At 39.8% G+C, this 26235-nt stretch overlaps 3 protein-coding genes across 4 annotated transcripts; 2 read left to right on the top strand and 1 right to left on the bottom strand.

Moving 5' to 3' along the window:
- Positions 1 to 3834: 3834 nt before the first annotated feature.
- On the top strand, positions 3835 to 4524 carry cldn35 (claudin 35). Its single transcript, XM_053333910.1, has one exon. It carries the CDS (start codon positions 3835 to 3837, stop codon positions 4522 to 4524), a length of 690 nt encoding a protein of 229 aa, XP_053189885.1.
- Positions 4525 to 4701: 177 nt separating this feature from the next.
- c19h1orf109 (c19h1orf109 homolog (H. sapiens)) lies at positions 4702 to 6864 on the bottom strand. Its single transcript, XM_053333911.1, has 4 exons — positions 6434 to 6864; positions 5783 to 5962; positions 5583 to 5701; positions 4702 to 5439 (listed from the first exon to the last, which is right to left on the bottom strand). Exons 1-4 carry the CDS (start codon positions 6700 to 6702, stop codon positions 5399 to 5401), a joined length of 609 nt encoding a protein of 202 aa, XP_053189886.1. The 5' UTR covers positions 6703 to 6864; the 3' UTR covers positions 4702 to 5398.
- A 203-nt stretch (positions 6865 to 7067) lies between these two features.
- Positions 7068 to 10925, top strand: cdca8 (cell division cycle associated 8). 2 transcript variants are annotated; one of them, XM_053333904.1, is made up of 11 exons: positions 7068 to 7112; positions 7399 to 7491; positions 8371 to 8499; positions 8717 to 8757; positions 8858 to 8933; positions 9084 to 9151; positions 9272 to 9354; positions 9481 to 9579; positions 9991 to 10120; positions 10535 to 10621; positions 10788 to 10925. In XM_053333904.1, exons 2-11 carry the CDS (start codon positions 7401 to 7403, stop codon positions 10821 to 10823), a joined length of 840 nt encoding a protein of 279 aa, XP_053189879.1. In that variant the 5' UTR covers positions 7068 to 7112; positions 7399 to 7400; the 3' UTR covers positions 10824 to 10925. The 2 variants fall into 2 exon arrangements, with proteins under 2 accessions (XP_053189879.1, XP_053189878.1); XM_053333903.1 differs by having other exon boundaries at positions 9081 to 9151.
- The last annotated feature ends 15310 nt before the right edge of the window (positions 10926 to 26235 follow it).

The following is a 26235-nucleotide window of genomic DNA, read 5'->3' as shown; positions in this document are numbered from 1 at the left end:
TACCTGTGGCCACGCCTCTTGAGGGGGGCTCTCCTGTCTCCATGACAACTCTGCTGGCCCCTCGCAAATGCACTTCCTCTTTGTGAAGGGGTCCCCATGGCATCTACGGAGCAGGATTACCTCTTTTTAACCTTTTTAAAATGAAAAAAAAAAGATCCATAATTCTTTCTGTGCCCCGATAGAAAGAGAGCATGAATTATTTTTAAATTCCTCTCACTTTGATATATTGTTATATCTTAAACGGATTTGTAATTTGACATTGTGTATCGTGTATTTTTATTTTGTTTTCCCTCTTCGGTTCCTTTTTTGGGGGTTGTTCTAGCTCTGCTCTGTTTTTATTTTATTTTTTTGTCTGCTAGTGGTCTCTAAAGCTGTGTGTGATTGTCTAATAGCAATAGATTCACAGAATTGGAGCGTTCCAACTCTGTGAATGAACGGATCCCTTTCTGACAGGTTGTAAAGGGGCGGGGTATTTCAGGCCCCACCCCCACCCCCCGCAGAGGGCCATTCACTCGCTGTTATTGCTATTATGTGACCTGTTCAAATACTTTTTTTTTTTTTTTTTTTTTTTTTTAGCCTGCAGGGAATTCTTGTGTTAATGTGCAAAGTAATAAATTGGTATTTTATGCCTATAATATATATTGTGTGTTCTCGTCATTGATGGAAGTGGAATGTGACTTTTATACCCTATAAACTACACAGAGCTAGATGAACAATTAACACCAAGACCTCTATATACATGTATTTAGTCACTAGATGGCATTCTTTGGCAAGGTAAATAGATCACACTAAAACATTTATGATGAGGCCAGACACTTCCTCACCTACAGGGTTTATTGTACTGCTCATTTTTGTTATTACCTCAGGTTTAATATAGATATTTAAAAGTCCCAAACATCTGGTGATCAGGCCTCGAAACACTATATGGGACAGTTCTGAGTATTTAATATAGCTCAGAGCCTGGTCTAACCATGTAAAGCCCTAAAACTACAACAATAAACGCCACTTTTTAATGAGTAAATGACTGTATATGTGCACTACAGTCATTTTTATGGCAATTAAACAGATTGAGGTCCCTGCACTATTAATGACAGCATCATTTATCTGCATTGTCACAGAGAAAATCCAGTAAATTTGTCTTCTTGTCTAAAACATAAAAGACCTGATAAACTACTATGTTGCCATCAGTCATGAAGCTGAATGATGAGGCAACTTAAATGCTTATAAGTTGGAGGTGCTGGAAGTAAGCTAGTTAAGTTTTTTTAAAGTGCAAAAACAAACATAGCCAAATCAAAGCATTACTTGCAGGCTTTTGCTAAAAAGTAAAGACCTCTGGGGTATAGATGTTGAAATAAGTACTGTAACTTAATATTGACTCTTCACAGTAATTTAGGGGCATCTTGCTGTGGTGTTGATGACAATGCTGCTATCATCAATGTTGAACTGAAAAGGACCAAATTCTAACCCTAACCCTGTGGGGTATTAACTCAGTGATACTGAGTTAATACAAAATATAGTTAAATTGAAAATCTAAATTTGGGGGGGGGGGGTTCTGTGTATTTAAAACCACATACGAGTAATTCCACTACAATCCTATATTGTTCTTCTGTAGGCAAACACACACACATCTGTCTTTCTATTCATTCACACTGGATAGCCATCATTGGTATGTGTCACCTTCCCCTGCCTCCCTTTGTGTATCATCCTCTCTCTCCTCTCCCGTTTCCTGTGTCCTGGCTTGTTGTCATGACCACCGTTACCAAGGAGAGCAGCGGGGGGGGGGGGACTACAGAAGAAAGGAAACCTGAACCATAGATCTCGGTACCATGATATTTAATTCATCGGCACAATGTTGCATGAGGGTTCAATGTAATGCAGATTGAAGCGAGAGGGAGTCTTAGGGTTATGTAGAGGAGAAACTTCTATACAGTATATGAAGACAAAGAGCTGCTGTCAGATCCGTCTGTTACATGCACAATCTAATTTTTCTCTTTTTCTTTTCCAGCTGTTTATTTTAGCAACATATTGGCCATGAATATAACTAAAACAATTTAAATAAATGTAACTGGGAATTTAAATGAACCAAAGATTAAACCAAAAAGCATGGTTGGGTGAACTGTCAGAATTTAGGCTTTTGTAATTTTTCTCACTGTTCAAAATGACCTGCTTGTCATACTACAATAGACACTGACTTTTTACCTGTGACCTGTATATTTTCTCCTGTGGCTTTTCAGCATTTTAGCCAGCTATTGTTAAAGAAAAAACAACTATGTCCCCTTTTGTACAGCTGTTTTCTCCCTTTCATTGCTCCAGTCTGACAAAAAAAGTCAACTGAAAGCTCATTTTTTGTGTGAAAGCTCCTTTAAAATGCGGACGAGTTTGTGCGGTATGGGGCTGAAACATAGAGTGTAATCCCCATTGTAAAAGCCCCCCCCCATGTTGTCTTTGTGTTAACTGATCCACCTACATACACCGCTCCATCCATTCCTCCCTCATTTTGTTGTCTCACCCTCTTTTGCGCTCCCTCCCTCCCCTCCCCTCCCCTCCTGCATCGTTTTTTTTTTCCTTCCTGGGGGTTCAGTGTTGCTCTCACAGGTTTGACTGTCAACAGCAGTAGTGAAGATGGGAGGGATTGACCCGATGCTCTGCTTACCCAGAAGTCTGATAACGTGGCCCTGATCATTATTTATACCCTTTTGTTGGAACCGGATTGACCCATTTGGGCTGCGTTGCTACCAAAAAGGAAGCGGTTTAAGGGGGAGGGTGAAAGCCTGGCAGCAGCTGAAGTCTGAAGTGGCTTCGTTCAAGGCTTGGACCCCCGTGCTCTTATTGTCAACAAGGAGACACTTCAGCTAGCAACCGCAGCAGAGTCTGATGACAAGCTCTGCTGGCTGTTTTCCTCAGGAAACATTTGCTTTTCTTTCACAGACTGGAACGCTAATCTATTGAGTCTAGCACACCAAAGGAAGACCTTTTCAAATAAGGGGGAATATCATTGACTGACTGTTTCATCGGCTGCGTCTCTACAGGATGTTTCTTTTGTTCATTTTGTGAGGACTAAACATCAGATTTCTGTCGACAAAGTAGTAAAAAGCTACGCCACTTTTTGTTTTGTGTCTTCAAGCATCGCTATTTTCAACCGTTCTGTGATAAGATACGCTCATAGCAGTGTCAGTGGCCTTGGATCCAAGTATCAGGTGATATATCAGTCTGTTCCATCTAGGTAAGGCTACACCAAACCAGGAGAGTGGCACTGAAATACACAGCAGTTCAACAATCACCCTCCTGGGTCTGAACCAGAGTTGAAGGGATAGAACCACTTACACAAAACTATAAAAAAAAGCCTTGCTAGGATCCATTTCATCCACGAGGCCTGAACTGTGCTGGTTCTGAAGCCTGATCGATCCTGCATCTGCGGGTTGCCACAGGTGGCTGCACAGCTATCGACTACTCAATAATGCATTGACTCAAACTCTGGAATGAAAAAGAGGAGAAAGTGTGCAGGCCTCTGATGCTTTCAAAACAGGCGGATGACTATCACCAAGAGAAAACGGGAGATTGCATCTGGATAACCCAACGAATGTGGAAGAGAAAGCAGTGAGCAGATGTTGAAAAGGAAGAGAAAAAGAGAAGAAAATGGCTGCTGATAAGGTGACATTTTGGCAAAGACAGTAGGAAGCTTGGCCAAGTCAGAGAGGAAAGGTACAAGTAAACCAAAAGACTTTTAAAGACAAAAATAAGGCTGAGAAATAAACTAACAACTGCAGCAAACCACAAGGTAGAACAAAAGAAAGGGACACTCAGAGGAAGCTGTAGATCTATAGAAGTGTCGTCATGGTGAACACAGGCATGCAGCTCATCAGCTTCACCTGTGCGGTGACCGGCTGGATCATGGCGATCGCAGTCACAGCCTTGCCTCAGTGGAAGGTCTCGGCCTTCATCGGCAGCAACATCCTGACCTCGGAGATCAAATGGGAAGGCATCTGGATGAACTGCATCTACCAGACCACTGGTCACATGCAGTGTAAGACTTATGACTCAATGCTGGCCTTGCCTCCTGACATCCAGGCAGCCCGCGCCCTCATGTGTTTGGCCATCTTCATGGGCTGGCTCTCCTGCACCGTGTCCTGCTGCGGCATGAAGTGCACCACCTGCGCCGGGGATGACCGTCGGGCCAAGGCGGGTATCGCGCTCTCTGGCGGGGTTCTCTTTATTCTGACGGGCCTGTGCGTGCTCATTCCTGTTTCCTGGACTGCCAACACCGTCATCCAGGATTTCTACAACCCCAATGTGCCCCTGATGCACAAGCGAGAGCTGGGTCAGGCTATCTATCTGGGCTGGGCATCTGCAGTTATCCTTATGATCAGTGGAGCTGTGCTGAGCAGCACCTGCCCCCTCATGGAGAGGGATGGCAGGTACCGCAGGGGCTACATAGGACGCAGCTTTGCTAATTCACCTGCTTCAGCACCAGATCCCCCAAAACCTATCACATCGAACAGTGTACCAATGAAGGAGTATGTATAGGATGATGTGTGCGAGCAGCAACAGCACAATGAGAACCTGAAGAAAGGCCATCAGTGGATAGACTGAGGAGTCCATCAGGAGACAGTCAATACGTTTCTAAATTTACTCTGTTTGTTAAATCTAAGTTATAAATCATATATATTTATTAATATATCTATATTTGGCTCATTTTGTATATCTCTTTGTAATGTTAAACTTGTCTTCAGTACTTATAACATTCAGGTTTGGTTGAAATTTGACTTTTGCCCCAATGTGATTTATAGTAGTGCCTGAAGAAAGCCTGTTGCCTTTATAGTCAAATCAACCAAAAGACTTCATGAAAAAGTATGACTGTTACAATGGCTTTAATGATGGCTTGTGTGGTGATGATTGCAGTGATTTCTCAACCAGTTATTCTCTGACAATGTCATTACCTCCCGATCTGTCACATAAAGCTTTGACTGAGTTTGCATAAATCAAAATTGTGAAATAAAACAAGTTTGTTAAACTGTGTTCCACCGATAACGTTTCTATCTATGCTTGTGTGTGTGTGCTGTTTTCTTCTCAAAAACACATTTGGATAGGACCAGTTTGACCATCACAGACAACAGTGATTTTTAATGTAAGAGCATTCAAGTATGAAATGATGCCACAATGTTCTTCTCTTCCTGATAGGCAGCAAGTCCCATCTTCATTTTGAATTACAGTCCAGTAAACGCAGATGCAGTCTAATGTTATTTTACCTGGCTGGGCTGTGAAAAGAAAATCCAGTCCTCATCATAATATCCACAGCAAATACATCCATCTGAAGTTCTTAAAATGATCCCACTTTTCTCTTTGAGCCTCTTCAAATAAATTACTTCATATCCACAAGCAGGAGAGAGTTCCACTCTGTTCACTGGGACTCCATAAAGAAGGACACTTTGCAAAGTGTATCTGAAATTGAACAAAGAAGTAATTGGTTCACCTTCAAATCTCTAGCTTCATAAATTGCACACGCACACCCGCTATTACCACTGACAGCTAATTATAATGACAAAGTCTTTTACACAGCAGCATGACAATGAAAAAACATTTACCTGTGATGTGGTTATCTGCACTGGGAGACTCCAATGATTTCCATTTCTCAGGAGTAGATTCCAGCAGGGAGAGGTTGTCCGATCGGACCGTTTGTAGCAGAGTCTTCTTTTTCAGAAATCTGAACACATGAGTTGAGGAAGAAATAAAAAGAACCACCAATACAAATCCAAGCCAATACAAATGTGAACATAAAGGATACTGTTGCCGATAGTAACGCTCAGCATCCTGCAGCCACTCCAGCATGTCAGAGATTGACGGGGCGGTTGCCGAGCGCTCGGTTAAAGTGAGCAGATCCAGACTGTCTGTGTTCTGTTCGTACAGCTGGAGGACTGAATAGACCTGGTTACTGATGGCGTCTCTGACAGACTGGAGAGTAGACCTGAGGATAAGAAGAAGAGATAATAGGCATATCTGTAGTTTTGAGATATTACATAGGGTTTATAACGTTTATAACTGTGCATCAAGCATGTTAGTGTTTTAGAAACTTAATTAGCTTTAGGTAATATGCATGTACTGGAGGTATATCACATGTCCAATTGTGTCTCTAATTTCTATATTGTAATATTTGGTAACAGCTTTATAAAAAGCAATATCTCACTCCTGGCAGTGGCTCCAACCCCCCTTCACTGTATTGAATAATCAGTGGCTTTTCAATCTCAGCATGTCATGGAAGAGAGGGTCAAGGAGGGGGCTCATATTCAACTCAAGACCCCACACAGCAAGTTGAGTCTGCCCTGCACTCCTGTCCTCATATGGGATGTTATTAACTGCTTATGAATTAGCTGTGAGATATGTAATAATATGCGATCTCGATTTCATGGTGTTTAGCAGGATCCATCCGGTTACTCACAGCTTCTCATTGAGTTTCCCCAGCACTGTATCCGTGGCTAGTAAAAGTTTGAAACGCAGCTTCTCCTCCAGGTCTGGGAAGTCTTTGAGAGGTGTGTTGGAGAGCTGGATGTTGGACAATGCTTTCCACTGCTCTGCCAAGTTCCCGAGAGAGTCCATGAGGGGGCTGCACTCGGACAGCACACTCTTCCATACTTTCTGGTTGCTTTCCAGAGTCTGAAAGCTTTTCCTTAGCGCTTGTTGAAGTGATAATAGTGCAGCTTTTGACATTTCAGGTGCCGATTTTAGACATTAGCTGTCCCCCAAAAAGAGCTGTGTGTTTCCAATAAATAAATCCTTTTGTCTAGATGTTTTAAAATCCAGTTTAGAGCAACGGTGACGTCTGTAGCCTTTGAAAGCGTGGTTGTCTGCTGTTGGCTGCTAATAACATCACATTCTTACATTAATGCAACCATGCTGCTTGGGCACCATTTTGGTTCTCCTGATGTAAACAGTGACGTCTCTTGTTACGATTGGTCGAGAAAAATTCCGCCCTGACGTAACGCAAACGTGAGATCTAATTGGTTAACTTTGGATGTTTGCCCCACCCAGCGCGGAGATTTGAAAACTGCTTTGTGGAAAGAAAAAGAAAAAAAACGAGGAAGAGTCGGTAAGCAGAGGGAGAAAAACACCATTATCAGGTAATGAAATGCTTATAAAGTATGTGTCACCATTATAGGAATACGTATTTGGTGGTTTTATGTATCATTTGTGAGTATTATTGAACCTAGATACCACGCTTTTTAGCCACATTGCGGGATAAATGCGTGATCTTGCCAAACGGACGTTAGCTCGATTATTAGCTAGCAACATGTCCGCAGTAAAGTTAGTTATATCCTGAAGCTACATAATACAACAAACTGAAGTTATTTTGTGCTGACAACTGTGTGTGAATTCACCTCTGTTTTTTGCTGTTTATTCGTGCAGCCATGGCTCCCAGGAAGAGAACCACCAAACAGCGTAAAAACAACCCCAAGACGGCCAAGCTGGAGGCTTTCCTGGAGGACTTCGACATCGAAGGTGAATATGTTTCATTTATGGTTAAAGGACCGGTTCATACTTTTTCTAAAGTCAGTTTGAAATCAACAATCAGTTGTCAAAAGAACGTTGAAGTAAGTTTTTTTGGTCTTGCCATAACCATTCCTCCCTTTCATACTGGTTATTAGAGAGACAACTTCATAATGTACTTACAATGTAAGTGATGGGGGTCCACAGTCCTCCATCTGTGCAAAAATGTATTGTAAGTTTATCTCAAGCTAATGTGAAACTTCAGCTGTCCAAATGAGTCAAGCAACAGTTAGTGCCAAAGTCTTTTTGTTGCTATGGTTTCACCACAGCTCAATAGGAAATCAGTCAGAGGAAACACAAAGAGGGAATTTTATGCTTAAAATACAATAAATCTATCTATCTAATGAACTATCTATCTATCTATCTATTTGATCAACTCATATGAGTTATGCACAAAATAACTCTGTGGCCCCCATCCCTTACATTCAAACCACATATGAAGGGGATCTTTTAATAGCCAGTATGAACAGGAGGAATGATTACAGTGAGTGAAACCTCTTTGTGTTCTTATGGGCACCTGGATGTTGTTTTATGAGAGACTTGAAATGTGTGAACTAACCTTTAATATACTGCTGTCCTCACAGGAAACAGTACATCTTCTTCAGCAGTATTAAATATTATATTTGTAAGGTAGCATTGAGAGTGTTATATAGTTATGATATACATAATATGTTATATAGTTAAGTATATACAGTATGTGACTGATACTGGATGGTTTCTATGACAGTAAACTGAATATGTTGACACTTGAGGACTCCACTGTGGGCTTTGGCTTTGTGATCTACGTGTTTTTGCCATTTTCTTACAAACATTTTTTTTTTTTTTTTACAGTAAAGACAAGAGTTGAACAACTGAAAGAGAAGATGAACCAGCTGCTGAAAGATGTGGACAACAGCTACAACATGGCACTGATTAAGCTCCCCAAAGCAGTCAGGCAAATGAACTGGTTGGAATATTGCAGTAAGTTACCACAAAACCTTTGACATTACTCTTAGGAGCTCTTCACACCTGGTATTAAAATGTATCTTGGGTGATCTGATCATAAGTGGACAAGTCTATGTAAAATTATAATCTTCACTACAGGGCTTTTTTTCTGTAAACATACACTACAACAACAATATACCCATCTGTCAACATAATATGAAAAGAATTTACTCCCTCCTCTCTCTCTCTACAGAGTCTGAGAAACCAAAGTCACCACAGGTGGATGATACGAAGGTGAGTTGAGTATCTGTCTCATCTCATTACATGTATCACAATTCACACTGTGTCAAAGGTTTCAGATTCCCTTTGTGACTTTATGTCTATCTGTTAACAGAGAGAAGAGGAAGCAGCAATAGTTGAGAGTGTCGTGGCCGAGGATCACGCCGTCCTTCTAAAATCAGTCAAGAAAAGTATGTTAACCCTCATTTTTTCACAAATAAAAACTCACAATTTCAATATGATGCTGACACAGAAATGCTTGAGGATATTTTTCGTTCAGTGGCATTTGCATTTCGGCGTGCAAAGAGAGGGATTTAATCAATCTTGTCTCCAACCAGCAGCGACAAAGAAAAAGGCTGGAAGCAAATCCTGTTCAGAGGATGAAAACGCCCCGGGCACAGTGAAGAAGGTAGTGGCTGATTTTTGATTGAAGAATAATGTAACATCGCTGATCATAAATATGTGGGTTGGATGGTGTCAAATCTCGAATACAGTGTTGTGCTGTTTTAACCACTTGTTCTTAATTCAGGGTAAGGCAACGAGGAAGCCTCCAACTACCTCCAAAAGAGCAAAAGCACTTTCAATCAGCAAGCAAAACACCTCCATCAGAAGGTAAGACATTCATTTGTCTTTATTTCTCTATTTCTAATGTGTTTGTTTGGTTTTTTTGTCTTCAATTTGCATGTCTGTAATGGCCAATAGCCTCATTTAATATATGTTTTGTCTGTGTGGATTCAGATCCTCAAGGAAACCCATGATCACTCCTGCCAGAAACATGCTGGATTCTTCTTTGTTGATGGGCTCGACTCCTCTCATCACCCCACGCTTTGACCCAAGGTAAGCATTACATTCGACGCATGCATTAGATTTCACTACCAAAAAAAAATTGTGGATTATGCATAAAAACGCAACGTTCAAGATATCAAGTTACGGCAGAAAGCAGACAGTAACGTTGCGCTGCACAGAAATGAACTGATTGAAATTCTGCACCAGTGTACCATTTGCTTCATATGCTATAGTCAGTGTTGATTAACACTAAAGCAATTTCACCATAAGAAATTGATGTTCACTTTTTGCTTTTAGGTGTTATAGTGATTGTAATTCTCTGAACACTCAATTAGAATAGAAACCTGCTTGGCTTTTATGTGTCATACAGCATCTGTCACTGGAGTTTCTGTAGGTGTGTTTTTTTTTCTAAGCAGAATGCGTTTCACACATCACTCACCACTGCAAACATCTTTTCCTCAGGCTCCCCAAGACCCCCGCTGTGAGAATTCCCCGCCACAAAGAGAGGGTCTACAGCATTTCCGTCAACGGCTCTCCCATTGCAGCAGGCGACACTGACATCGTCATCAACGTTCCCATCGGCAACGGAGAGGTGAGCACACAGGTGGCAGGGCTCAGGCTTCTGGATCACACAGGAGAGTCATTTATTTGACTATTACGTTGCTTAAATCAGGAAGATCAATAAAGGACAGATTCTTATTTACAGATCAGACTGAACCTTTTAATTTAGAAATTAGCAATAAATATTTAGAATTACTATTATTATTTGCTTGAAAATGCAGAAATAGTTCACATGGGTTTTTTTTGCACTCTCTTTTGGCGTCAGAGGAAATTCAGTTAGGGATCATTGTATATCAAATCAACGTTAATACAACATTAATGTGACAATATTTCTCTGTGTGGTTTGGAAGTTTTTGATCTATGTGTATGATGAGATGTGACCTGTGTGTTTTACTCATGTTTTACTCAATTTGTTGACCATTTGTTTTGTAATGTGTTACTTCAGAGTATTCAGCTGCTGGCCAGTCAGATGGACTCAGTGGATCTGTCACTCCTGGATGAAACCGCCCTAAGGAGCATTCGACAGTTGCAGGTATATTGATCAGTTCTGTAGTGTCACTGTGAAGTGGTTAGGGTTTGGACACATCTCTAACATACTTGGATAGAAGTATATATGCAATAAACCTGTTTTCTCTTATTATTTAGTGTAATATTAGCGTATTTAATTCTGACCTTTTGTCTTTATTTCTTCCTGACAGAATCGCCTCACAACACTGTGTGGAACATCACAGTGATTCAACATCCTGATGTGGACTTGTACAGAACTTCTTACAAATTTTATCTTTATTTCAGAGCTTTTCTTCTCTGGGCATGGTATGGCTTTTTTTTTTTTTTTTACTGATAGGGTTAGATTTTAAAGGATATAACATACACAGGCTCTTTAGAAAACAGTGTTTTGTCAATATTTTTGTTTTACTGGACTCTGTTTTTTTTAGACCAACATATTAACTGGAATTCAACCAGTTAGTGAAAGCTGTCAAATGTATAAATGCAGGTTAAAATCTGTTATTTTATTATTTACTACTGTTTATTTTACTACTACTACTTATTTTTGTAAGATTGTCTCGTTAAGCACCTCATTTCACCTTTTATCTTTATCTTCTGCTGCTGTTGTACCATTGGATTTAATTTGTGGGGGCATTTTGCCCAATGTTTGTCTCATTTGATCACTTCTCCTGTCTTTTGTTCCTGTTTCTTCCCTTTCTGATATCTTTCTGACATGTAAAGTTGCATTAATGAATGCAATTACATACCGTATGTACATAGATCAATCTTTACATCTGATAAAGGATTTTGACAGCAGCCTTTTGAGATGGTTTCATTGGGATTATGAGAGGAATTATTGGGAAAGGTGTTGGTGTCAATTTTAATCATGCATTTGTGAAATTACTAAACATTTTTTTCTCTGCAATATAATCTAGTGTGCTGCTGTATAAAGGCCAGTAGGTGGCAGCATTTAACTACAGAAGTTTAGTTGTCTTCTGTGTGTTTTGCTGTCATGTTATCACAACTAGATATTCAAACTATTTTCCACAGCAAACCCTATCCATAAACCATATCAAACCAAAAATGGAAGAAAAAAACACATGATTTTTAATTAATCTGTAGATAAAAATGGTAATAAAGATCTGTGTTTGTTGTAAGAACCTTCTTGTGCCACACCAAACTGTTGATCTGAAAAATGATACAGCTGATACAGACATGGTTCATAAATATGTCTTAAAGTATCGTAAATCTAGATGCGTCTTTCCTCTATGAGCTTTAAACTTTTGCTTATGTAAGAAGTTCCCCATGTCCTTTCCCTACTTTGGTTGCACATTAGTGGGGACATTAGTGTGTCACGTGATGTGCTGTTGGCAGGAAATGGCAGCCCTTCCTGCTGCTGGCACAGGAACCTGCACTCTGACCTTCGGGGACATCATAACCCTGCCAATTAGATGCTTGTTAAGCATCGTTAAGCCTGATTCAGCTCGTTAGGGTTTCCACCTGGGATGGTGATCTGGGTCAGACCAGGGCCTCACCTTGGGCCCAGAAAGACAAGCATAACTCTTTGTGATTCTCACTGGATCCTCACGCATCATATGTTACCGAGCCACAGCATGGGGAACTCTGTGCCCCCCAGCTGAAACTGGGCCTGGTCCCCTCCATCTGTATCCATCTTAAGTGCTTTATCATCTGCTGTCTCTCGCTGTGCAAACTGTGTTGCAGAGGTAAAAACCAAACTCTGCATCCCTGCAAACGACAGATGTTGTGGTCAGCAGTGCGTGCAGTTCAGCTCCCTCGTTAGCGGAGTACTGAGCCCTCGCGCACCTGCTCTACATATCATAGAATTTTCCTAGTTTTGCCTCTGAATGGATTAGATCCTCTTTTTTTTATATTCTCTAGGTGGAAGGGAAATTGCCATTTTGCACGGATGGCTTGGTTTTCAGTAAGCACGCAGGCAGTGGCGCAATGACAGGTGCGGTATGGATGGGGCGGATTTTGAGGTCACAGAGCAACACTGCTACATAAATCATCCACTGAGATGTTCTGGATGAGGGACTGGAACCAGAGATAGTGGGAGGGAGAGACACAGTACAGAGATCCTTCGACACTCACCAAGCAAGTCTGTTAGTAACTCCTGTACAATTTAAACATTCACCTGCACAAAGGCAATGCAAAGAATGATTTAAAGCAGAATTTACTTAAGTAAAGCCATATTTAAAACTGCCCTAATCCAAATTTTTTATTAATTTATGAAATTACTACTTGTAATATGCCTGTAGTGACAAACAAAGAGGATTATCACCTAATCCAGCATCTCTACATGTATCTACATCTCTACATAGCATCGTTCAATGTAAGGCCTTCTCAGCAGTGATATGACTATATATACTTGTAGTAGAAAAAGCACAGGTGCTACTAATTACATGAATGCCAGTTATGTTATATTCAAGTGACCAATGGAAATCAAGTTGGTGATCCAGCATGAATTCAATCACCATTAATTTTATTTTAGATTTATGCACCTGTGCTCTTTCCTGCTGTGTCATCTGGGTTGGAAAAACAATTCATGTCAACCTCCCAGTTGACTTTCTGAATGCTATGACATCTCCCACTAAGTGAAAACAAAAATTATACAAGTGTCAACAGACTGTTGGCAGAATGGCTGCAACGCTGCCATCACTTGCAGTTATATCTAAATCAAATACAATATTAATTAAGCTATACAGTTTGTATCTTGCTTCACTAGTTAAACCTGCATTAACTTTTGTTTAGCCACATGGGCCCAGCAGAAGCAAATTGTGAACAGTTGCTTATTTCCATATTCAGCAGTTACGGAGTAACATTATCATTTATTTGAAGTCATCGTTTCTGTCCATCTGGTGGATATAAGTCCAAAATTCACTCTTCCTTATCTACATTTTGGGTCTCTACCAACTCCCTAGGGAAATATCTGGCTGTTTAGCTGGTCAATGCTCCGCTATGATGACCAGCAAGTTGCTTCCCCCCCGCCCCCCTTTTACAACAGCTGCCTGCTGCTGCCAAAAACGATGCTATGAGAGTGAAACAAAACTGTAAAGTTGCAGCCGGACAGGTCAATGTTGAGCTGAACCTCGCTATAAAGCTCCATAAAGCTGAATGGAGCACCAGAGTCGCTGATGTTACACACTGTCATTTGATATTTGTTAATATAAAAAATATAGATTATAGCCAGTTTAAAGAACAGTTCCAGATACATTACATTTTATGTATATGATAAAATAGATTATTTATATAGGTATTTATATGAGCAAAGGGCAAGCACTGGGGTCATTGTCATCTTGGAAGTATGCATGCATTCACTATAACAACTTTATACAGTGATGATATGTCAGTATTGAGGTTACAGGTTGTTCCATTGCTTCCAAATGGCCCCAAAAAATCAGTTGATACAGCCTCAAGCTCCCATTGTATTACATGAACTGTCTTTACCTGATCTTTTGTTCCCTTCCTCCACAGAGAGCCCTGCCCCACACTAATCCCATAACCTCACCTTGTCACGCCATCTTTCTCATTTCGTATTCCCAAAATCTGTTATCATTAACACGTGTCTGACATATGAATGTGGCGTATTCCTCAACAAAGCTCTTCCCTCCCCAAACTGCTGGAGCCATTGGTTAATTGAGCCCTCAGACCTGGGGAAACTGCCAAATTTCCTGCCAAGACGAATGAACCTGGCAGAGGCGTGTTCTCCTAGTGAAATTAATTCTCTGGTGTGTCGAGGCCTCCTATAAATCCCATCCGTCAAGAGCCCCGCTAATCGATTTATTCACGTGCACACACACCTCCGTCTGCCACTGTCTCTCACTCAATTCATACTGCACCAGCCAGGGGTCAAGACTCATCTTTTGCTAAGTTGGTTTGTCAGCACAAAGCAAAAAAAAAAAAAAAAAAAGTCACTGAATGCTTTGTTGTGTTTGCTTTTGGTGATGGGAACCTGGGAGGACACAAGCTGACGGTAAAGTGAAGTGGCAGACGAGAGGAAGAGGTAAATGGAACTGAATGGCCCCCACATGATGCATTCTGGGCATGTGTTCGTCTGGTGGCCAGCAGGGTCCTGATGGTGTTTTGATGGGCGGCCCCTCTGTCGCTCAGGCACCTCTGATGACGGGCAGGGTGGAGAGGAACATCTGCTGCTAAAGAAAATCTGGTGGAAATTAGACCCTGAAAATGATGGGCTGCTAAGAGGAGAGGCAGGAGGTTAATGCCGTTTTGCTGATTGCACAGAGACAAACTTTGGCTTGAAAGGCCCCTCAGTGACACTGAAATTTAGACGTTTGTTTGTGAAAGACATGACGGCATTTGTTTGCACTGGGTACTGAATAAGATGTACATATAAAACAGACATACAGGAGTTGAATGTGTACATAGAATGATCCAAGAAAGCACTTACATTTATTGGAGACATATGAACGGTATTACAAGGGTATTAATGGGACAATCAGCATAAAGACATTTATTACAAATGAAAACTGCCTTTGCAAACACTGTAAAATGTGTGTGAGTTGCAGTTTACTTTGGAAATATTTCAACTTCTTAAAAACATTTGTGTGCAGCTGATATAAATTTGACCCATATTTATTCAACAATTCAAAAAATGCTGTTACATTCTTCACATTTAATACAATTCATGTTTTTTCTCCATAAACACAAAGTGTAAAAACTGAAGAATAAACTCTCTCTGCTCTCTGAAAGCTCTTTGAAGCCATTCATGAATGGTTTGTTGTGTAGAAATTTGTTAGTGACTAATTATACCGGGATACTGTGAATGATCTGAATATGAACAGTTTGTGACGGTTAAAGGAGTCAAAGTGTAGCCATTAAAATGAACTGAGATGTCATTTGAAGAAGTTGAGGTTGTATATGCTCAAAGTAGCTAAACTGTCATTTGATTACACTTGTAAGCACTAGATAAAGGTTATGTGTGTGGACTGTAAAGGTAGTTAAAGTGTCAGTCAGTACTGTATGTAAGAAGTGACAACCTTCCTGTTGTCTGACAACAGTCCTCCTGGGTCAATTTTAACAAGTTTGACTGTTAATAAAGTGTAACTATAAATTATAACTCAATACTGTGTTAGGCCTGTTTAGCCAACTTCATTCAAATTTATTACCACTGGTTTTATACTAAGTTTAGGAAATTATGGTAAACAGGCCTCATTTAAATGAAAATATACCTCATTTTTGAGTTAAAAAAGCACAAGTGATGAATTAGTTTAACTAAATTGTTGATGGATCATCACAGACTGGTATGGACTGTAAAACCATTTCAAATATCTGAATGGCAGCACATAATCACACCTGTTGTCCTCCTGGGTCAAAACTGACCTGGTTTGACTGTTTATAATAAAGTATAAAGGAACTATCCAGTGTGATTTGCAAGCAATTAGATGAAAGAAATTTTATATTATTATTATCATATTTATGATATGAACACTTCTTAAAAACGGGTTGAATTTGACCCGAGTACAACAGGAGGGTTAAACTGTCAGTTGAGGTGTCATTTGACTACAGTTTAAATGCTAGAGAAAGTTTGTGTGTGCACGTTAAAGGGAATTGTATGTAAGTATGTAAAAACTGTTTTCAAGTGTAATCACCAAAAGCAGTTAAAGTGTCTGTTGATGAGTAAGTGATGAGAGCCATTATGTTCCAGCTGCTGGTGAAAATGACCTTTCTTTTTCTGTTGTACCTGACTTTGAGAAGCTGTTGGAGCTAGAAAATAAAGCCCAACATACCCTTTCATCCTTTTATTCATGTGGTGCCAGGGTCAGTGCCAGGCTAAGTAAGAGTTTATTGTTTCCCTAAAGTTCATATAACATTGAAGCTGGATATTTCATAAGGTGGCCCTGCATCTATGCATAACAAAAAGCTGACTTTGTAAATAAGTATAACTTTCTTTGTCAGCCCTTTCCTGGTTATGGTAACAGTTTCAGAGTCAAGGGCAAACACTTTCGCTTTTACTTTGCCTGTATGCACAGAGTTTTAATGTGGAAGGCATTAATAGTGAAGGGACTAACTTGAGCTTTGTGCTTTCATTCATTCCTATGATGGACTTGGGCAGGCTGAAAACAAGCTTTTCTTATTTGGTTAGACGAATATGAGATGCAAATACCAGGTAGGGCGACAGAGCAGGGAATAAAATAAAGTGAATTCTCACCCCATTCATTACCTCCATCAAAGAAAGAAAAGGAAAGTGACCATAAAATGAGTGGTGGAGCAATGGCCGGGATTGCCTTTGAGAAATAATTAAACCCTCTTTGCAATGCTCCCTAGCCTCTGGGAAAAATCCCCATCTTCTGTATGGTCTACAATTGATGTTTGGTTTACCAGCCCATCTGTATAAAGCAGACCTTCAATAAACTATATCACCCTATTTGTGAGAGTAATACAGCCCAGTGCGGTCCTCAATTAGGTATAAATGACACAGCAAATTGGAAAATTAGGAGGGGAGGGAAGGATAATTTGCTCCAAAACAGACTAAAACCAATTTGTTAGGAGACCGGGAAGGAGACAAAAGGGTCTGTTTCTGTCCTCCAACAAAAAAAAAAATCCCTCTTTAAGTTCAGATGCCTTACTGTTCACCTTGTCACAGTCTGTGTTTAGAGGCTTGTGGTGGCACTTGTTATGACTCATATGTGATATATGGAGCGTGAAATTTCAGGTTGCACTGATGGGTGATATGTGTGAGAAAGGGAAGGGAATGATAATGCAAAATATGTTCCTATTAGGTCACTGTTAATCACAACAGAAGAAGATAGCACCCAGTTGAATCAGCATTAAACATTAGTATTGACAAAGCAAATAAAACAGGTTTTTTTTTTTAGAGGTTATCAGAGGACAATGACGACATGCAGTGTGCTGCTTGGTAAAGTACTGTCATTTTGGCAGACAGCTGAAATCGATGGCTCAGAGAAGTATCTTTCACGCGGATGACCTGGGTTCAGTTCACTGTAGTGGTGAATCGTTGCCCAGTTGAAATGGTCTAATGTTCTCCCTGCAGATAGCCCTAAAACCTAAAAAGGGTTTTTATAAATAGTCACAGTATAAGAATAAACTCCACGTGACAATGTAAAGCACTCACCAGGAACTGAAAACCTAGGATAGGGAAGGTCATTCAATATCAAAGTATCCTGTGCATAGCAAACTGTATGTAACTCATCATTTGAGTGAATTAGTGAAATTGACTTGAGCATTATACTGACTTTTTATTCTTTATATAGGCAAAAGGAGACAAAGGAATGCTCAGTACACAGGTGGATGTGTTTGTCACTGAGAAACTCTTCTGGAGTAGTTCAGGTCTTGCTTAAGGGCACCTAGACAGGATTAAACCAAGTGTAAATTGGTGATTCAAACTGGCCAAATTAGATCCAAGCTGGCATCACATCGGTACATCTTTAAAACCTTAAAGCAAGGCTATGTAACATTCACTACTACGGCACCTTCTCTGGCCACAAATTGCATTCAAGTCAGTAATTGCGCATAGAGTCATGTCGGTAATGTAATTTAAGCAGCAATATCTATTTAAAGCTTGCTAACAGTAGCCACTATAAGCCTCTGGTCTTACTAGAGAAAGTAAGGCAGTGGTGAAAACACCCTGAGAGAATTCTGTTGAGCAAAGGTGCGTTTAATTGCTTATGGATTAAAGTTTTGAGTGAGAGATTGTTTTATATCTCATCTCAAAAGTAATATAGCCTCACTTTACACTTTAACACCAAGAGTTCTTGCATGTATGCTTTTATATATGCAAGCAATGATCTTCTTCCATCTCTATCATTCTGTATCACAAGCTGGTCACATGCATGATTAACTCGAGTCCCCTCTATAAACAAGCCCCACACATATCACATATCACCACTGCCGCATTATTCATAAGCATAATCTTCTCTACCTGGACGATCTCAGCCTTTATAATGACGCCTGCCTGTGTTTTTTAAAATCCTACATGGTCTCACCTCTCCATCACTGAGCCTATTTGAAGAAAAAAGGACAATGTCAGAGCCACATTTAGAGGGGGATTGCATTGTTCCTCTTTCATAAGGACTATGTTTGAATGTTCAGCCTTCTCAATCCGAGCCACTCATATATAAGGACACAATCCTTTCACTGTTGGAAAAAAAGCTCTAAAGTACTGGCTCAAACAACACCAAAGCTGTACCTATAATTAAATATCCAGCTTCTGTGTTTATATGTGTCTGACTCTATTGTGGACATTGCTTTTATTCACAGGTTTTATTAATAATGTGCTGTTTATATTTCAAAATGTAATACTTTTTTCCCTCCTCTCTTTTATTTTTCATTGTGCTTTGCTAAGTTGTTGACCTGCCTGTGTTGACATAAATATAAACTAGCTTCTTAGTTAACTCTGACATATTTATATTGCGGTGTAAACTAAAGTGTTGATTGTACTGTCCCTGTCAAATAAATCTTAATAAACAAATAAATAAATAAAAAGTATTCTGATGTGATAAGTCCTTATTCTTAGTGTCAAATGATTGGGAAAATGAAAAGGTTCAACATTTGTGAATTTGACTTTCTTCAGATTTCTAGCTTCACTCAACTTTTAATTTCATTGAGTTTGGATGGATACATGTCTTCTCTTTCTTTTATGTCAGTAGGATGAAACCACAACCACAATTTTCTTGCACTTTTTAGAGTATTTATAAGATGTGGGAGTTCATTTGTAGCAATAATTTCTGATAGTCTCTCATAATCTGCTCAAAACCCCCAAAACAAACCACAATGTAATGTTTCCAGTGAATAGTCAAGCTGTTTGTCGACTTACTGTCAGAGATTCATGTTGAGTTTTTGGGAGGTTCATGGTGGTATTTTCAAAATGACACTCACTGTGAAGATGGTTTTTTATCTCTGACATTCAAAGTTTTCATTTTTTACTGTTATTTTAGGTTATTTAAAGTTGACATTTCCTCAAAGTGTTGCTGTCACCTAGACCTTGATATTGCAGTTCAGCTATCACTTTTGCTCAGCGATATTCTTTTTAACTGGTCCCTTATGTGTGATTTTATTGGATGTGTTTACAACCCATATGCCTCACCTAACCCATATGTGGTATGCTAACACTCTCCGCAGACTAAGGCAGTCAATTTCAAAGAGAAACAAACCCACCAACACTGCAGCTTGTTTTCTCTATCCAGGTGTGTACTTGTGATTCTGGACACAAAACAATGCAGAGACGAAGTTAGAGATGATTATAATGGTGTGTTGTGAACCATGATTAGAGACACACACAAACACACACAAATACACACAAGCTCTGGGATAATTTGAGAAACACCTGTCTCTCTTGGATTCACAGAGGCAGACAGACATGATAAAATAAGTTGGGAGATCAATTTGTCTTCATTTCCAGCTCCTCGTTTTATTAGATGCAGTGGTGAGTGATATGATTAGGGGGTCCTGCTTCAAGAGCTGCTGCACAATGGGGCCTCCTCTTCAGATAACACACATACACACATCAGAAACAATAGCCTCTCTTTGCAGAAGAGAATAGAATATAATTGTAATTCATATTCTTGTATATAATTTAAGTGAGAATATACACTAAATGTTTTAAATTATTCTTTGCTCATATATGGTCAGGCTTGTTTCCATCTCATAGAAAAAGGATGTAGTCCTTTTCTCCTAATTTTTTGTGCAAGAACGTATCAAATAAAATGACACTGCAGCTATTGTTTATATTCTTCAAACTTTCTAAAGAAGATAAAACCATTTTTGGACATTTTCTGCCATTGCTAGAAAATGCAATGTCAGTTTCTGAGATAGATGATTATACTCCAAATGCCCCCCCCCCCCCCCCCCCCCTCTTTGCCAACAACTTCACATACCGTTCGTCATATAGCCTACCATTCAAAGTTAAAGATATATGTCCCTTAATAACATTTTCATTGCTATTAAGTTTATAGTTATAGTAGTAATTTCCAAGCTAGCTTACTCTGGAAGTGGAAGCTAGTTAGCCTAGCTTGTCGACATCACCACTGATTTGTACAAGATGTTAGTTATTTTTAATTCATTTTTTTTTTACTTCTGATGCCTGAAATAGCTCCTCTGACTTCCCACCTCTATTGCACAATTTGATCCATTGTCACTGAAAAAACATTATGATAGCGTGATTAGTGCAACTTTAATACACCTGCATCTTTTTGCTTGACATATACAGTAGATGCCACAATTCACTACAGTCACCGACAAATGGACAGGCCTACACACACCCACACATATACAGGCTCAGACACACACACACACACACACACACACACACACACACACACACACACACACACACACACACACACACACACACACACACACACAGGCTCAGACACACACATATACAGGCTCAGACACACACACACACACACACGCACAGGCTCAGACACACACATATACAGGCTCAGACACACACACACACACACACACTAACACCCACACATATACAGACTCAGACACACACACACACACACACACACACACACACACACACACGTCCATAAGTGAGTGAAGACAGGCAGTTGGCTCATCAGTCTCCTGATGTGTATCTGTGGTCTTGGAGCAGAAATTCAGAGCCACAAAGTGTGTGTAACATGCTGACCTCGCTATAACCAACATCGGCGTAACGTTAGCAGAAAACTCCGTTCCACTGTCATGCATCACAGAGCTGTCGACCTTCAGACCCCCACGCCTGTCCGGTCAGCTGCAAAAGACGTGCAAAGTGTTTTTAAGCGCTCTGGCCTCAAGTGTCTAGTAGCAGGTGCCCATTTCTTCTCCTGTTTTCCTGGAAACAACACACAATATTAAAGACCCTGGAAAGCACATCATGTCTGTTAAGTTGCTGAATTGCTGATTTTTTTCGCCCCTCCTGCATAATCAGGGTGCATTACATTAACAGTGGCGGGTTGGGTGCATTAATTTTCTTCTACGTGGCCTCTAAAAAGGACAGCCACTGCTGATGGAAGAGATTATAGAAACCCCAAATGGAATTCATTAAACAAATAACTTCATGCTTGCCAACATTCACTGTAGGTTTCAGAATATGGGAGGTTCTTTGGCGGGGGTCTGGGGTGTGAGAAGTGAAAGATAGCGTTTTACTTGAGTAGACAACAACTATGCTCGTTACTGTAAGTGCAACAAAACTGTCTCAAGTTAAAAGCCAATAAGTATTTTATCAAACCACCTGTTTAACACACATAAACATGTAGAAAAGTGATATTTTAAAAAGCTTTGTCCTCCTAGGTGTCCCATCAACCACTGGTATGTTTTACACGTGCTGTCAACCCTACAGATAAGAGTATTAATATGATATAAATTAAAGATAGTTAACACTGAAAACACATAAAACACAAAGAAAAGCTGATGTTTGTATGTTTGTCTGTACTCAATAAAAAGAGTAAAGGTATAATCAGTAAAGTGCAGACAAGTTCTATTTGGCTTCATATAAAGTTTGTGGGAGACAGACAGGAGGAAACACAGTGAATATCTGAAGGTTATTAGATCTGCAATGAGGACTGCTACTTATTTCCACCACAGTAATCAATAACGCTGTGTGTGTGTGTGTGTGGTTGAGAGTGATGAGCCCCCGTAGGAGAGAGAGATAATGGCTGAATGTTATTATTGTGTGACTGCTTGTCGATTGGGGTCTCAGATGAGAAAATGCTTCTATGTGTGGACCACCAATGTATTTTTTCGTGTTATTTGGAGGACATGTTGCATTATCATCCATGCAGAGAGCCTAATCAACGCTGTTGCTTTGCAGGACACAGCTGTGGATGGCCGTGAAAGCGAGAACTTACAACAAACCTCCTTAACAACCAAAGGCACAACTTGAAAACATGATTTAAAACAGACTCTAATAACATTGCAACACATTGTCACACAGCAGTCTGGACTCGGATAATTTTTGAAAGCAAAAAGCCACAGGGAAAGATAATGACTGGGCTACAAACTCTGATTGTGGGTGATTTTACAACATAAAAAAAAACATGAGCAGTAATAACACCAAAAACATACTTATTTCCCAAGGATGTGGAAAAGAAAGAGTGGCTGCACAACTGTGGAAAAACTTTACAGTGCACATAAGGGTAACTGAAATGAGACTTGACTGAGCACATTTAATACTGAGGTGTTTATCAGTGGCCCTCTACCACCTGTCAGTTGAGAGATGCAGCACTCCTCTGATGCATTGACACTGAACACTTGGCTTTCAGCTGCATTTACCCTCCACTTGGTTCACTTCAATGACAATCAATCATTCTCTGACCTGACAAAATGTACACTTTACAAAACTGATTGTGTACAAAATACAGCAAACACAAATCTGTTGAGTCGAGGCTATAAGGACAACGGTGCTTACAAGACAGGCCAGAACCAGGTGTGCTAGTCACTTTATCTTTATAAGTAATAGAAAGAGAATAGCACACTTAATCATTCAGCATCCACTCAGCTATTTTTTTTTTACACATTTTACATTTTTTACATCCATTCCTTGCCAGCCACAGTCCTTCTTCAGCTCTGTCACAGGAAAACCCTGTAAACTGCCAAGGTTCTTACTCTAAATGTAGCTTCATTAAATGCAGGTCGTTGGCAGGCAAATAGTTTTTCACCCAAACTTGGATAGATGATGATACATCAGTTTTTATGAACAATGCTAGAGTGCATAATAGAGGTGGCAGAGGTGGAGTTTTGTTTCATATTTCTGTCTCATGCAAGCAGCTGTCTTATGGAGTATGTCTTTTTAATGTAATGCTCCTCATGTGAACCCTTGTTTCAAGCTTCTGCTCAGCTATATTTAGGACTATTTATTCATAGTGCACTCTACCATCTTATTTTTTATCTTCTATTTGACTCCTTCTAAATTCTATTAATGTCTTTCTGTGTTGTCTCATGTTTCTTTTATGTCTTATCTTACTGCCTTTTATGCAGATGTCATGCAGATCACTTTCAATTGGCTTATTGTTTAACCCTTGTGTCGTCCTCCCGGGTCAAATTGACCCCATCTCTTTTGACTGTTCCTTCTTTCCTTCCTTCTTCCCTCTTTCTTTAATTTTTCCTTCCTTCTTCCCCTCCTCCCCTCTTTCTTTGCCCTTTCCTTCCTTCCTTCCTTCCTGCTTTCCTTCCTCCCTTCCTTCTCTCCTAAATTCCTCCTTCCTTCCTTCCTTCCTTACTCCTTACTCCTTTCCTTCCTTCCTTCTTTCTCTCCTTGCTTCCTTCCTCTTTTCCTCCTTCCTCCTTTCCTTCCTTCCTCCTGTCCTTCCTTGACTTGAGGACAACAGGAGGTTTAAAGGTGCTGTACAAATAAAATAGCCTTGCCTATACAATTCTAAATGTTTCTACTGCCATTTAATGTGAAAGCCTGCGATGCCATCGTGTGATATTTTGTACATTTTGAGCTTGTTTGGGTAGAATTTAGCAACTTCCATGTCAATCTGTCATGCAAATCAATTTCCTGTTGCACTATACGCTCTCTTTTTCTTACAGTAGCATGAATACATCTACTAAAGCCACAGCTGCTAAAACACTGTGCCTAATTTTCCTTCGACATTACACCAGCAAAAAATGTAGATTTAGCGCTCTCCTTTGCTCGTTTGAGTGCGAGTCTTACTAATGTAGAGTTTCACGGTGATCATAGCAACACAGAGTTTATTCTAACCAAGTGAGTGAAGCTACAGTGTGGCCGCACCTGCCAAGAGCTTCAGTAATACAGTAGCTCAGCAGGTTTAACACAGATTATTGCTGTTATCCCTTTCTATCTTTTTTCCTTGTTGTCTTTTTTTACAAGAAGTGACAGTTGACTTGGTCTGCTACATGTAAAACAAGTTTTCTATCTATACAGCACAACCCAAAAGAATAAAAGCATTGAGTAGAAAAAGTAATTTTTTTCCTCTTCTTTCATTTCAATTTGGCTTTTGGGAAGACGGCTCCTGCAGAACACTGATGTGATTTAAATTGACTGAGGATAGTGTGGTGTCTCTGATGTCTTCTGCTCTGAGACTCTTCATCTCTCAGCCTGAGCTATAGAAATTAACTGATTCAATTCCAAAGCATACTGTGTATCTTTGACTTTTCTTATAGTATTGTGCTTTGCTTTCTCATACAATTATTTGAGTCTATAGCATGACAAATCACTGATAATGCATGGATTTGTGGTTATAAAATGAAGAGTAAAAGCTGCATTAAAATTGCCCTCACAGCAGTTTATTAAAGGTGAGTAGGATATGCAGACATATGTAGTGTCACATGGCCATTTTCATGTTTCCATGTTATCCTATAAGTTGCAGTACAACTCAGTATTGTCACTCTCTCTCTGTCTGTCATTCTCTGAAAGAGATTTTTTTTATTGAGTAGCTGCTTTACAACTCAGCCTCAACTGTTAGTCCTTTTTTCTTTCTTCCAGGCAAAGTCTAAGGGCTTTTAGGGAAATAGTTCAACATTTTGTGAAATATAATTAATTGCTTTATTTCCAAAAGTTAGATGAGAAGATTGATACCACTCTGTTTTGGGCATGGTATCAATCTTCTCATCTAACTCTTAGCAAGAAAGTGGAAAAGTGCACTTCCCAAAATGCTTAATTGGTTCTTTTCAGAAGTGGCGACGCAGACCAGAATGGTAGTTTAATGTAATGCACTACAAAGGAAATACAATGTTTTCTAGTGCTTTAAAACACATTTTATCTGCTGTTTACTGTTGCTGTTGCTTGATTTTGTGGTGCTGACAGACAAGAGTTAGATGACATTCAAAACTTAGCTTTGGGCGGACAGAGCATCTAGACTTATACATATATTCCATGTTATGTTAAAGTAACAATGGCCCTGTTTGTACCTGGCATTAACATGCAACTCAGACAATCCGATCACAAGTTGACAGCAGTAAATACAAGTGTAAATGATTACTCAAACCACTTCCTGAGGTGATCTGCACACAATTGACCACATATCATTTGTAGTGTAAACGCTAGTGTATTTGTAATTTGAGCTGTTGGAATAGCCTGTATACATTTTATATTTTAGTTTTTCATTTTGCTCTGTAGCCTGCACTAAAAGCAAATCTGGCTCTTGTCTTAACGGTGTGTGATGCCCTTTGACCTTGGTCGGCTCGAGGTGCATAATAGAGACAGGTGTGAACGGCAATATGTCTCGGCTTTCCGCTCGTGATCACCCGAGACACATGCTAATGCCAGGTGTAAACAGGACCTATATCTATATAAATAAGTGAAGACATTTTAATTTGTAGCCACTAATAGATAGTGGATCGTCTTCAACCTGTGGTGGTGCAAAGCTTAAGATACATCTAACAGTGCTGCAGGCCTCCCAGGACCATGAGACAAAAGGTTTCCGATGAAAAAGCAAAGAGCGACAACTTTAGATAGATAGATAGATGGGTAGAAATGTAATAAGAAAGAAAATAAAACTTTGACAAACAGAGGTAGATACTGCCACGGTTGTGAGGACTGACAGGAGTGACAGTGACTTTTGATGTTCAGTGACCTTGCGGGAGAATGACAGGTTGTTCCATTTGGTGCGTGAAAGTGCCGCATCAGAAAATATGAACAAGTAAAAAAGAAGCAAGCTGAGAAATAAATCACTGCCATATTGTCATATAACTGCTAATAAGACACAA

This window comes from Scomber japonicus, chromosome 15, assembly GCF_027409825.1.
Source record: "Scomber japonicus isolate fScoJap1 chromosome 15, fScoJap1.pri, whole genome shotgun sequence".
Taxonomy (NCBI): domain Eukaryota; kingdom Metazoa; phylum Chordata; class Actinopteri; order Scombriformes; family Scombridae; genus Scomber; species Scomber japonicus.
This window is presented reverse-complemented; position numbering and strand designations above follow the sequence as displayed.

Bases quoted from the DNA above. Each gene is read 5' to 3' on its own strand.
- cldn35 (XM_053333910.1), top strand. From the start codon at position 3,835: ATGGTGAACACAGGCATGCAGCTCATCAGCTTCACCTGTGCGGTGACC.
- cdca8 (XM_053333903.1), top strand. From the start codon at position 7,401: ATGGCTCCCAGGAAGAGAACCACCAAACAGCGTAAAAACAACCCCAAG. The intron at 8,758-8,857 runs GTGAGTTGAGTA...ATCTGTTAACAG, and splicing joins CACAGGTGGATGATACGAAG to AGAGAAGAGGAAGCAGCAAT. The intron at 9,355-9,480 runs GTAAGACATTCA...GTGTGGATTCAG, and splicing joins CAAAACACCTCCATCAGAAG to ATCCTCAAGGAAACCCATGA.
- c19h1orf109 (XM_053333911.1), bottom strand. From the start codon at position 6,702: ATGTCAAAAGCTGCACTATTATCACTTCAACAAGCGCTAAGGAAAAGC. The intron at 5,963-6,433 runs GTGAGTAACCGG...TCTTATCCTCAG, and splicing joins GGGAAACTCAATGAGAAGCT to GTCTACTCTCCAGTCTGTCA. The intron at 5,440-5,582 runs GTAAATGTTTTT...GTTCAATTTCAG, and splicing joins TGCAGATAACCACATCACAG to ATACACTTTGCAAAGTGTCC.